Below are 13,127 nucleotides of genomic sequence, written 5' to 3' on the forward strand. Positions count from 1 at the left end.
GACTACCAAAGCACTTTCCTTGTGATTAATTCAATTGACAGTACTCTTGCTTTACAAGTTTTCGTAGCTGTGGAATAGCTATACTTTTGAGCCGTTTATAGAGTATAACATATGAGAAGATACTGCTTAGCTTACCGTGTGGTTACAACTATTCACAAATGATCCACTTAGTATTTTCCTTATTTTCCCCACAATCGTTTCCTTCTATTCATCACTTGTAAGCAAGCATCTGCTGAATTTATCGCTTTTATCTTTCTTCAGATTTAGGTTCCATCACCAAGAGATTAAAAGATCAGTAAACATGAAGAAGCCTACGCCATGACTTGATGAAAAGGTGAAATTTTAAATGCCATCAAGCTCTTCCAGTCAATTGTCAGTCCGCAAAAAACACAAGCCAGTTCTTCAACTAAACTTTACCTCTTTAGGCTTCATCATATCCGTTTATCTGGTTGATCTTAAATGGCCAGTAGTTTCTACAGCTTTGGACTTTCAGAGAAGATGCCAGATGCTAAAGCTTTCTGGAGCCACAGCTCAAACTCAGTCCTCTGTAATCATCTCAGCATATAATCCCCATGGATATCTAGAAGGATTAGATCGCAGCTGTGTCCTATCCAAACTAACCTTGTTCACATGAAAGGTTGGTCCGTGAATATTAGGCTTGCAAGAAATTCCCTGCATATATCAGATTGTATGGAGTTAGATGAAAATGACTGGAAATTGATTATAATTGCATTATGAATTATTTAAATTATGTTCGAAGATGGTCGTAGCAATAAAAATAGAAGATGACATTTTTGGAAATAGGTTAGAAGGTGTCTAATACCAAAATATGTAAAGGCCTTGAAAGTTTTGGCTAAGGTTCTAGGCTCCAAACCCACCTTCGCCAAATGAATGTTTTGCTCCTACACACATTACATATAATATTTCCCTTTCCTCATAAGAACAAATATCATGATTAGGCCAGCAGTTCCTGACTTAGAAAAGCAATAATATGACAAATCACGCAACTTCATTTGTTATTTTTAATTAACAAATCATCATATTATGTTGAGTTACCCTCTCCATTGTTTTATAATCCTGAGAAGAAAAAAGTTTCTCTATTCAAGAATTTAAACTAAAACCAACTTGAAGGTATATATAATGGATGCAAAACTAAAAGAACAAATCTAAATCTTGGCTACTACTCCAGAGTTAACAAAATCTATCATATGTAATATAAGTCGGTCTTATAAATGATTCTGTAATGCAACAAAGTAATCAAACACAAATGCTTACCTGACAAATTGCCCAATGCGACACATCAAATATCCTGCTCTCTGCACATACATAGGCTCGTGGTATTTCCATCTGAGAATGAAAAAAATAAAATAAAATTTAGTGCAATGAGGAAATCCAAGGGAAATTTTCACTACGTCTGAGTATGCTTGTATGAAAAGATAGAAGGGCAGGGGATGGAAAGAAAAAGGATCACAAATATTGCACACAGCATGAATAACTCTGATCGTTTTGCTTTCCCTGCCCCTCTCCTTTCCCCTCCTATCTTTTTATCCAAGTAAACTCCTAAAAGAAACAGGAAACAACAGGAATGGTTGTAAAACTGTTGCTTTATGGTACAAAGGGCTATTTTTCCCAGCAAATTTACAGACTACACCAGCTCAACAATTCATGGTGTCCACTTGTGCAAAAAAAAACATGCTGTTAAGATAAGAGTTCCATATGTTATTCAGAAAATTACAAGATGAAGGATTCCAAGCAATGTTTGTAGTTTTACGAGAACATACACAATATGCACTATGCAAAGTGTCACTTAGGCCATACAAAACTATGGAGTCAATTTTCAAAGAGGATATTTCCTGAAGTTTATCTCTCTGCATGTATTTATTAATTCTGTTAAACAAGGATGACCCAAACAAGTGATACACTCATCAATCAAAAATCACAAAAAAGTAGTCCTCCAATTTAGTTTCTGTGACTCAATGGAAACATAGTTCAAAGATTGGTGTCTAGAACCCTCCCTTGCAAGCCAATCTGCACAGATTTTCGCCTTCCTATCACAATGCTTAAAACTTAGTTGCTAACTTTATGACTGCATGTATCTTATCTTCCCCACTTCAATGGAGCATGGACCTCCGCATGATCCTTCTCTGCTTACTTATTTTAAAGACTTCCAAAGTTGTATCCTAATTCACAGTGTCAAGATTAATTCCAGTCCCACTCTGAGTAGACATACATGCTGTAATTTTGGCTAAGTAGTCCACCTTCAAGTATTTAATTATCCACTTTTCAGAAAAACAATTACAATTATGATAATGCCTAAGAAGGTTCCAGGAACAATAGAAAATTCACAAGTGAGATGAAACAGAAAAAAAAAATGGTTGTTGGAAACTTTTACAATGCATAAACATGTAAAACATATCTTCCAAGGCGATCTTACAATTGTCGAGTGCCGAGTTTCCACCCACCCATCTCCATCTTTGGCTCGATGATACTGGAGGCAATCCTAATATAGAAGGAGACCACAGTCAAGCACCAAAAATAACAAAGTCTTAGCACATGACCTGGGGATTATAACATTAAAATCTTGATTAGCTTTCACCTGACACCACCTTGCCCTGGCTTTATTTCGATTAGTGCATATCCATGTATGAGAATTTCCACACTTGGTGCACTCAATGCGCCTGGATTCTTTTGAACAGAATTCAACCTATGGTATAACACAATTGCATGGCTACATCAGTTCTTCAAATCCCAGAAAATAAAATTACTCATCCAACATGCCGAACTGAGAATTGTCAAATATATTACACCAGCCAAATCAGACCATAAAAAGGACACAATATCATGAGTCCATCTGTTACAACATCCATATTTAGTGTTATAACTATCAAATATCAGGCAATGGAAAATCAATGCCTAAACACATACAAATGCACTCTTAATTACATGACAACAATTTGAAAGAAGTGTAAACTCCATGATGAAATATTACCATATTAAGCTCCTAAAAGTCTATAAAAAAAAAGAAAATTGCATTCTTTATTGCATATTGTCTCTTACATGGCATGCAAGAATATAGAAACATGTAGAGATACTTGCATGACTAATTTAGTTATAGATAGTCATGTTTTGCAACATATGCTAAAATTAAAATAATGATCATAGATACAGTCCTACATCATTCATCTTATAAATAATACCTTCTGAGATGCAGTGGAAGACCTCTGATACACTCTACCAGGTTCTTCCTTCCTCAATTGTTCATCATAGTATTTCTTCTTAGTTAAATCTGACAGAACCTGAAATGTATTGATCATGAGTTGCATAGTATTGTATTATTGCCCTCTAAACCACTTTATATGTAATTTACCTCATATGAGAACTTCAGCTTGTCAAAGGATTCACATGCTAGTGAACTTCCCGTCCCCAGATTTTTATCAGGGTGCACAAGCAAGACCTAGAATCAATTCATACAGCCTAACTTATAATGTTCTGTAGGTCTAAGATTATTCTTTAATTTAAGAAACACCTGTGAATAAGGATTCAAATTGCACACCTTTTTACGGTATTCCTTCTTTAGTATCTTAGGATCAATATTTGAGTTCCTGAGAAAACCCAGAACTTCATAATGGTTTGAACAGCTCATTATCCTTCTCATCTCAACCAATGCAGATGGTTCGACTACAACAACCTTACTAGGGGAAGCATCCTTGTTAGTATTTGTAATACTTGATACCTCGGGTGCAGTGCAAGCTGATTTAGAACACTCCACATGTTCAGGTTCTGTTATTGGAGGAGAATATTCAGTGTCAACAGAAAAGTCTTCCATGACTGGTTCTGAATCCTTTTGCACTTCCACATGTATGCTTTCATCAGTATAGTTGTATCTTTGGTGCATCTTATTTAAAATATAATTAGAGATGAACGAAAGATTCATCGACAGGAGAACTCCTAGTAGTCCCACCCGCATATAGACAGAATAAATGGAATATGCAGTTGCCAGAAAGATTAAGAAGTAAGCACGATTGAGCGAGAACATATAACCTGTCCACATCAGAATAAAATATCTACTTACTGGAAAAGTACAAGAAAGTCAGTACTGATTTATTATGAAAATGTGTTTGCATACCTGCAGTTATTAATAGAATTGTCATCATCCAAAAGTATCCGTAGATCCAAATGATCAAAACTCCATAATGCCCAACAATAAAAAGTCCAGGTGTAAAGCTCAAATAGTTAACGGCCACTAAAGCAGCACCCTGGAACAACCAGTGGCAGAGCCAGTTAAGATGAGGGTAATGAAACACAATAAAAATGCAAAATACAAATAATGAAATGTGTAAAGGTAATAATCAATTATCAAGAAAAATTATTCAAATAGTTTTACAATCATCAAGAATCTTAAAAGTCACTTAATAACATATATTATTGCATGTGTAGTATGGGGTTAATTGACCCCTAAAGAGCCTTACCCCAGCACCAGTTCCAACACTAATACCAAAAAGTAACAAAGAATCACCAGTAGATAAGAGAAATGATACAATCAAACCAATAAGAGTGAAATATATAAAGCCCAAAAATCTCAATAAATCACATCAATGCATGAAATGGAATACATTGTCAACCAATGTGAGGTAAAAAATAAAAAAGTTCAACTATGTTTATGGAGTTGAAAAGGAACCAAGGAGAATGTCTAGTAGAACAAACACACACATTTAAAAGAAACAAACAACAACCAAGCCTTATCCTACCAGGTGAGGTCGGCTACACACATTTAAAAGAAAAAAAATCACTTATAATGTTTAAAAGCCAAAAAAAAAGATAGTGAAGGCAGCCTGCTACAGCAGCTCATGCATTCTAAAACAAAAACGATGCATCTTTGACAGAAATCACAATACATGCATGGAAAGTGTAAATCAGATAAAACATAAACACCATCTGATAACAACTTATGATCAATTATAGACAAATCAAAATTGAACTTTATTTTGAAAGAAAAAGTATTATAGCAAAGAGGAGAATGCTAAGACTGATGTTTAAGATTACCAAAAAAAAGATATAATAAAAAATTATTACCAAGAGCAATTAGGTGTAGCTCCAATGCGTTGATTAAATGATAGAAAAAAGATTATTACAATATAAGATGACCAGTAGATTCTATAGGTAGACAAGTTGAATAAATTTAGAGTTAGAGTTGCAAGGTGTAGAAAGAGAGAAAAGAAACCTCAAGTTAATGCAAATGAAAGTGATTTAAAGGACCTTGCAATATAACCTTACATAGAGTTCAAGAGAGTTATAAGATTCATGCAACCAATCCAAAATAATTGGTAGTAGCATGGCTTCGTGGCGATGACAATTGATTAATTTTCAACATTCTTGATACAGGAATTCAAAGTTAATCAAGATGTGGATTAGAGAGAACAAGAGAAGAGTCAAAAGTGGGGGGACAAACGAGTACAAAAGGGAAACAGTTATAGCAGACTAAGAAGATAGATATACAAGGAATATAAATGGAAAAAGATAGACTTCTCGTAACAAACATTCTAAATCAATAAATGATTCAGTAGAATTATAAGATTTGTGCAGGATAGAAAGCAAAATGTTTGGCACATCACCAATGAGAAAGCAACATTTTACAGAAAGATTCAAATTTTACGTCAACAAACCATCTAATGAACAGGAAAAATATGTTTGTAAGTATTAAATATTTCAATATAATGTAATCATACTGCTGTGACACACATACTTCAAAATCACTTCCACTTGTCTTTGTATGGCCCATTCAGGTAGAACAATTAATCCAAATATGGCTCCATCTGTTTTCTATAGAATGGTCCATAATAGACTTTCAAATTTTAACATCCTTTTACGAGAAGTGCATTATGTATTAATATTATCTACTAGTGCTACGTACATGTACTCAATATGTGCATGCTTTAATATACAATTATATTGCCCCCGGGGCATGGTTGAGTTGGCTATTGTGGGGTAGATATTGCTACAATGGGCAAGGGGTCAAATCTTGGTAAAGCCGAGAAAAATGCCCTCCCCGCAGTGGCCAACTTCAGCTTCCCGATTTACCTTCTCACAGATGGTGTAGAGCCGACTGTGTGCGGCCGTTAGGGTGGCGAATTCCACCTTTAATATACAATTATAGTTAGATTGTAAAAATTCCTACTGCTTGCACATGTTGCTACACATTTTCTAATAGGAAAAGGGCATTGGGCTATTGAGAACATAAATAATTTATCATTCTTTGCAATCAAGACAACATGGATTTAACCATAAGTATTGGAATAAATTTAATGGTGAACAGCAATATGTAACAAAAAAATAATAACAATAACCAACATATGCACTAGAGAAGATAAAGAGAGGCAAAACATGAAGCTTTGGCATAAAAGCAAATTGATGTCATATTCCCAGCTCTATTTCAGTTTCAAGTTAATGTTGAAAAGAAGATCAAATAAGGAAAGTGTTCGCATATGAAAAAAATAATTTGATAGGAACAAACCAGACTCAGAAGCACGTAAACTAGTGATGTCGTTGAAGCCAAGCAAAGGAAGCAACTCCACAGAATGACGAATAGAGCTGTTGGACCTAAAGTAAACACGGACCTTACACCTCCAACAGCGCATTCTCTCCACTGCGACAAAATCCCAAGTAGAAAGCTAGCAGCAATCACGCACAATCTATAGATCAGCGGCCAGTGGCGGTCAAATAGAAACAAGAGCCTCTCTCTGGCGAAGCCAGCAGCAACTCCGATACTCGTAAAGGCCTGCTTCTTTGGATGGAGCCGTTTCCAGCCTCGCTTAAATAAGCCCACACTGCCCATGGAAATCACAAACGCTTGTTTCTAATTATAGACCTTGCAAGAGAAACCCAACCGAAACTCCACCATCCGAACATATCCGCTGAGAAACACGACGAAGACTCTCAAGCGATCATATTCTTAAAAGTAAAAAATGATAGATTTTACTCAATAAACCACTCTGAAAATATAGCTAGAGCATTCGAGCAGATCCCTCTTTTCAATTGCCTTCGCCTCCAGCCCAATCTCTATCATGCGCCAACATTTCTCAGAAACGGCCAGAAACAACGAGAATTTCTCACGGGTCAAAATCCTCCTTTTCCACTTTCTCCATCTTATTCACTGCAACCCTAAGACACCGCCTTCAATCCGGCCGGCGCCTACAGCAGCAAAAAGAGGCCAGGCCTTCCTTCACAAAAAAACAAATGAAAAAGAGAAGATCGGACACGGGAATCCGAGGAACCCTATCTTGACCCCGCTTCGGCAACTGCTCGTGTAAAAGCGGCCAACTAGTTGAAGAATGAGCTACACGTGGAGAGGGTTGTTTTTTCCTGAGCTGTGATGTGGTGGAAGAACTGAAATGGCGACACGATGAGAGAGGAGTATGGAACAAACAGCACTGGAAGAGACAATCATCCTAGAAATGTACCGTAGACGGGGGCGAAATGAACACCAATTGGCAACGTTGTACGAGATGGGTACAGAAGAAGTAAGGGACGCGATTCGAAAGGGACCGACACGTAATACATTCCAGCGTCAATCTCTCTAAAATTTTAAAATTATTAAAATACTTTTTATATTATATTATTTTAATTTACTTTTATAAGTGTGAACTATCAAATAAATAAAAAAGACTTGTACGAACTAGCAATTACAATTTCACACAAATAAATAGACTTCAACATAATTTTCTATTCTGCATATTTCTTTAGCTAGCACGATCGGGCATATTCTAAACCAGTTCGGATCTTCTCGACCGCCTATTTTGGTCCCATCCAAAATCAGTTCGGATCTACTAGATCGTCTATCTTGATTTTCTCTTGATCCCGTCCAAAACGACATACGAAATGAATTGTCGAAGACATTCTGGAGCTTGAGTCGTCGAGGGTCAAGGGTAGAGTCTTGGAGATGGCCGTCATCGAGGGTCGAGGACAGGGCCTCAGAGTTGGCCGTCGTCGAGTAGGAATCAGAGCCTTGGGTCGTCGACCGCATGCTACTCGGAGCTTCATAGGACGGAAACCAAGATGGTTGGGTTGTGTTCAGATGTCGTCAAAGCTTGAGTCGTCTCAAGATAGGGACCGGCTCTAGGGGGATCGTTGATGTGACGGTTCCATATTTTTTTTTTTAATTGTCTCAAGATATCCTCGACGAATGATTTGGTGTGTCGTTTTGGACGGGATCGGACCAGGAGAGGACCAAGTAGGTGGTTCAGGAGATCCGAACTCGTCCAAAACAACACACCAAATCAATTGTCAAGAACATCTCATGACCCTCCCATGATAACCTAAGCTCCGACGATGTTTGAATACAATCCAATCATCTTTGTTTCAGTCCTCCGAAGCTCTGAGCAGCGCACCATCAACGACCCAAGGCTCCGACTCCTATTCGACGACCCAAGGCTCCAAGCTCCTACTCGACAGCCAACTCCAAGGCCTAGACCCTCAACAACCCAAGCTCTAAGCTCTGGTATGTCTTCCGGACCTCAACAACTAATTTAGTGTGTCATTTTGGATGGAACCATGATCCAGAAGATCCGAACGGATTCGAACCAGCTCTAACAGAAATTTATCAATTTGCAGTTTTGAGTTCAGTGATTAATAATAATGTCAAGTTAATACCGACTTTTTCCTAACTGAGATACAAACCGCACACTTACAGTTACTAGAACAAGAGAAATCATTCAATCAATCATCAGCAGCCAGAAAAAGAAGAAAGGAAAAGAAATTTTTTAGGATTACAAACTGGTTGTCCCTCCCTCATCTGTGAAAAGTCATGTGCTTTGTGTTCTTCGTTGGCGACTTTTCAATCTTCTTCTGATGATCACTGACAGATTCCTGTTGAGCACTGCACATCTGGGACTTGACCCTGAATCCCAGCTTCTTTTGGACACCACCCCAAACTTTCCTCACCTTGCTCAGCTTCTCGATCTCCTGCTTCATATTTGTGCACTCCTTTTCGAGCTCCGACACCCTCATCCTCATGTGGTCCATTCCCTCCTTCAAGACTTGGTTTTCCCGCATAGTGCTCACCCAACCTCCGGCGTCACCGGAACCAACCAGCCCACTCCTCAGAGGCCGTGATGCGTCGAGGTTGTCGGAGACGAGCAAGCAACCGGCAATGGAGGTCCTCAGTTGAAGTTGCTCGAAGAAGAGCACTTGAACCACTACTCTTAACGGAAGCCTCTCGTTCTGTGCCGCGTGAGTGCAGGCTTCCAAGGAGAGTTTCTGGCAGTCCATCAGCCGGCAGAGCTGTTCCCTTTCAGCTTCATTGAGCCATGGGTGTGCCTGAACGAGCATCACATGCCATTAAACAACAGGGCAGTTACCGAAATTGCTCCAACTGATAGATTCAACAAATTGTTATGAATAGCTAGGCTTCAATGATTACCTTCAAGTATATGTCGATCGCACGATAAAGTCCATCATCTAGCGGTCTTGCATAATCAGGCACTGCCCCAGCCAAATTTTGGAACTTTGGCAGCTTCAAGTTGACATCCGATGCGACCTCAGCTAGAAAGCCATCAATTAGCTTGGCAACGGCAGTAATGGGTGCAATTGAAGGTGAACCAATTAACTGGTCTTCGTCGACTGAATTAGGCGATGCCCCATTGGCAACTTGATCCATAGCTAGGAAGTGTTCGAGTATTCGAAGCACACAGTCGACATTGTACAGTGTCTCAGTGGAATATGAAAAGTTTGGCAGCAGCAAATCTTCCAGGTTGGCTTGATCCAGCTGAAAGCCTATCTTTTTTTCCAGGTTTGAAATGAATGATCGATTAGCTCGGAGAATCATGGCGGTGCGAAGAAGACCAAACAATACTTTTGTGGATGTCAAGCCCTTTTCTGAGGGCAACAAACTCACAATCTCTTCGAGAAGATGTCTCTGTTCGTCTTCGGTTGGCGCAGCTGTGGCAACAACAGGTGCCGGATTGTGGCGCCTACTGATACCGGGAAGATGCCTTTGAGCATAAAATGTTACTGATCCTGCTATTACATCTTGCCTGATTCCGCGAGATCCCATGACCGAGATCAGCCTCTTAAACAAAGGAAGCCTCAACAAGGATGCGTCTTCATACCACCAATCAGCGCTACAATTTCTAGGCCTAACTCCTGTACTAATACCGTTCCACAAGACGCTCCCACCGGGGCTTTGCATCATGCCATACTCCATCATAGGCCAGCTATAATGCTTTGGGTCTGCATAAGCTTTGACAGCTAAAGAATCAATGCATCTGTTGATGATCTGAAGGTTTTCTGCATGAGGAAGAAGATCATCACATGTTTGGAGTGCTTTTATCGAATCTGTCCAATTACGAAGAACCACTTGGTTGAAAAAGATCTCTGTCTGTGCAATCAAGTTGCTTTCTGCTATTTCATCAGTCATTTGAAGATGTTCGGCCGCACAACGAAGGTAGATGACATTTGAGGCAGTGAGTTCTAACTTCACACCATAACAGAACTTTGCTACTAGTTCAAATGCCTTAGCCCCACCAGGAATATCATGTAGCTTCACCACACAAATCTCTTCTTCATCAGAGATCTCCTTGATGAGCTTTTCCATATGTCCGCTCTTCGACAGAAGAGGAAACTAAAAGAAATAATAACAAAAGGGCTCAAAGCTGCCACAACAAAAATTTTGAAACAAACAGAAAAAAAAAACATGAAATTAACCAAATGTCATCTTATGAACTCACCTTATGAAGATGGAAGGACATCTCCTCAACTTCAACAGTAACATCACTTGGAAGTCCCGTTGTGCAGAACCTGAAAATGGACAGTAAATTGTTTTGTGTTGAGATGCTGTTTCAATTATCAGAATAATTAGAGAAGATGTCAACTTCCAAATTAGTAAAGATCCTCTAAAAATGAACATTGGATTATAGACTCTCTTTGACCATGTGACGTTTTGAGGCGAGATCATGTTCATAATTTTGTGTGGAAATTATGTGCATAAACTGTCCAAAGCTAGTTTTTTTCTAGCTTTTCTTCTTAGCTACTTATCTCTGTGAGCAAAGAAAAAAAGACTCCATTCAACTTAATCACAATTATTAGAGTTGATCGTAGTAGACGTTTCAGCTTCAATTTTGTTTTTTCTTCATGCCCCTAATAATACATGTCACCTGAGTTAATGTTTCTGATTTACAAGATTACAAGTTGACTGTAAGAAATCAGAGTCCTCAATCAACAGCATTACGAAGAGAAAACAGAAGCTTCAAACTAGGAAACGACTGCATAGAACAACTTCACAACGCATTCTGATCCTAAGCCAAAGTGAAGTAAATTGAGAAACTAAGATAACTATTTAGATCCCTTGTGATCTGTTTGACTGATCAAGGAAATATTTGGCAGAACAGCATTTCGAAGGAAGACGAGAATAAGAAAAATCCATATGCACAAGCGAAAAACAGTGTAGCTTACCAGGCTTGCCCTTGTCGTCGAAAGGGATCAGCTTTTGATCCCAACTTTTTGCAGGCCATCGTCAACAAGCCTCAATTAAACTGAACGCGGCAAAGATCTTGGCAAGAACCAGTGATCACTCTGAAAATCGCAGTCAAACACCTTGTAGGCTCAAAGTACAGGCCTTAAACCTCTTTCCTGTTCTCTACGAGCTCCGATCAAGACTCACAAGAACCTAAACCCACAAATGAAGAAAAGGAACCAGCACCAAACCCACAGATGATGCGAGAACGCACAAGCCGGCGCTTATTGTCCGCCACGAATCCCAGAAGCCCTAGACCTAATCCACCAGCTGATCACAGCAACGAACATACTGCAAATAGTTCCACAACCCCCACCAAAACCTCAAATGCGAAGAAATCTACGACACAAGAACAAGAACCAACATTTACTTACCAGAGACGTTGCCTTAGTTAGTAAAGATCCGAGCTTTAGGCCGAATTGGCCCCCTCAACAATCTCCCGAAAGCATCAAATCCTCGGAAGGTAACCCACTCCGGAAATTTCTCAACAAAACCAGCAGAGATTGCAGGAGAGAAGAAGAAGGGGGGTCGCTCCGCTCCAAAAGGGCAGTTTCTATTCTGTCTTTTTACCTCCCCGCAGGCGCAGGCCGAGGCCTCTCCACCAACTTCCAAATTGCATTGTGTAGTGTCGAGCTGTAGGGGACCAGCCCACGCTTCGCCCATCTGTCCAAGCTCAAAAAACAACAAAAGTTTTTAACAGGAAAGCTCACGAAACAGTGCTCCCTGGACGGATCTTTCAAAATTGCATCAAAAGCAGCGTCCCTTCTCTCTCCGAGCTCGATCACTCCGAGTAATTAGCATCATTAAATGCTCGGCAGAGAGATTCCCTACCTGGCACTATTTCTGAGCTACTGTTCAGTAATCTCTCTCTACCACTGTCAGCCTAGCATGAAATTGGAAGCAGTAAAGTGCAGCCCAACTACTCCCCTCCATTGTGTTTCCGTTGATTGCTAACCCTTCAATTTTAGTTGGCAGGAACTGGACGTAGTAATGCGCACAGCTAATGCTTGCATGTGAGGAGCTGAGGCACTGTGTTTTGGTGGTGGACGTAAATCCACTGGGGAATTTAATTCAAAGTCAACACCATGTGGTTGAGGGATTTGGCGGGTCATTGTCGCGTGTCGAGTTCGAATCTTGCTTAGCTTCCTCAACGAGTTTCTGAGGTGGTCAATGTGCGACTGTGCAACTGTTTGCTGATTTTGATATTGTATTAATGGGAGTCCAAGACTTAAATGGGACAAATAAGGAGCTGTATGAAAGTGTTGTATACGAGAATAATTACTGTTGTACTGATCAGCCATCATAAATAATAAAATATAAATGTGTCGTAATTAATTTTATTTTTTATTTTAACACAATGAACAATTTTTTTATAAAAAAAAATTGTTAATACTTTAGAAAATTATTTAATATCGACGTAATATCAAATATCAGTAGACGATTGCAACGATACAGCAGCATAGGACTTGCATTTGATTAAGATAGGAGAGTGATAATAAAAGATTAGTCAACGCTTTGGGAACCTAATTGATGGTGTGTTGCTTGCCTTGTAACCTACGGTCGAGAATTCCAAAACACATCGGATACAACTATAAATGACTTGCGGTGGATTTCAGCTGTT

The 13,127-nt window shown here is 39.2% G+C and overlaps 2 protein-coding genes across 4 annotated transcripts; both read right to left on the reverse strand.

Moving 5' to 3' along the window:
- LOC122026861 lies at positions 1–7,378 on the reverse strand. Of its 2 annotated transcripts, XM_042585579.1 has the most exons (10): positions 6,512–7,378; positions 4,127–4,256; positions 3,554–4,041; positions 3,368–3,454; positions 3,198–3,296; positions 2,597–2,704; positions 2,435–2,500; positions 1,276–1,347; positions 622–672; positions 1–545 (listed from the first exon to the last, which is right to left on the reverse strand). In XM_042585579.1, the coding sequence occupies exons 1-10, from the start codon at positions 6,830–6,832 to the stop codon at positions 474–476; spliced, it is 1,494 nt and encodes a 497-aa protein (XP_042441513.1). In that variant the 5' UTR covers positions 6,833–7,378; the 3' UTR covers positions 1–473. The 2 variants fall into 2 exon arrangements, with proteins under 2 accessions (XP_042441513.1, XP_042441512.1); XM_042585578.1 differs by having other exon boundaries at positions 1–672; positions 6,512–7,375.
- Positions 7,379–8,622: 1,244 nt separating this feature from the next.
- LOC122027463 (BTB/POZ domain-containing protein At1g30440-like) lies at positions 8,623–12,115 on the reverse strand. 2 transcript variants are annotated; one of them, XM_042586444.1, is made up of 5 exons: positions 11,881–12,115; positions 11,446–11,776; positions 10,722–10,791; positions 9,416–10,615; positions 8,623–9,312 (listed from the first exon to the last, which is right to left on the reverse strand). In XM_042586444.1, exons 2-5 carry the CDS (start codon positions 11,502–11,504, stop codon positions 8,785–8,787), a joined length of 1,857 nt encoding a protein of 618 aa, XP_042442378.1. In that variant the 5' UTR covers positions 11,505–11,776; positions 11,881–12,115; the 3' UTR covers positions 8,623–8,784. The 2 variants fall into 2 exon arrangements, with proteins under 2 accessions (XP_042442378.1, XP_042442377.1); XM_042586443.1 differs by having other exon boundaries at positions 11,446–11,797.
- Between the last annotated feature and the right edge of the window lie 1,012 nt (positions 12,116–13,127).

This window comes from Zingiber officinale, chromosome 10A (genome assembly GCF_018446385.1).
Source record: "Zingiber officinale cultivar Zhangliang chromosome 10A, Zo_v1.1, whole genome shotgun sequence".
Lineage (NCBI taxonomy): Eukaryota > Viridiplantae > Streptophyta > Magnoliopsida > Zingiberales > Zingiberaceae > Zingiber > Zingiber officinale.

Coding starts and splice junctions, on each gene's coding strand:
- LOC122026861 (XM_042585578.1), bottom strand. CDS start 6,832: ATGGGCAGTGTGGGCTTATTTAAGCGAGGCTGGAAACGGCTCCATCCA. Junction 4,257..6,511: donor TTTACGTGCTTCTGAGTCTG/GTTTGTTCCTAT, acceptor TGGTTGTTCCAG/GGTGCTGCTTTAGTGGCCGT. Junction 4,042..4,126: donor AATTCTATTAATAACTGCAG/GTATGCAAACAC, acceptor TGATGTGGACAG/GTTATATGTTCTCGCTCAAT.
- LOC122027463 (XM_042586444.1), bottom strand. CDS start 11,504: ATGGCCTGCAAAAAGTTGGGATCAAAAGCTGATCCCTTTCGACGACAA. Junction 10,616..10,721: donor TGTCCTTCCATCTTCATAAG/GTGAGTTCATAA, acceptor TATTTCTTTTAG/TTTCCTCTTCTGTCGAAGAG. Junction 9,313..9,415: donor CGATCGACATATACTTGAAG/GTAATCATTGAA, acceptor ATGCTCGTTCAG/GCACACCCATGGCTCAATGA.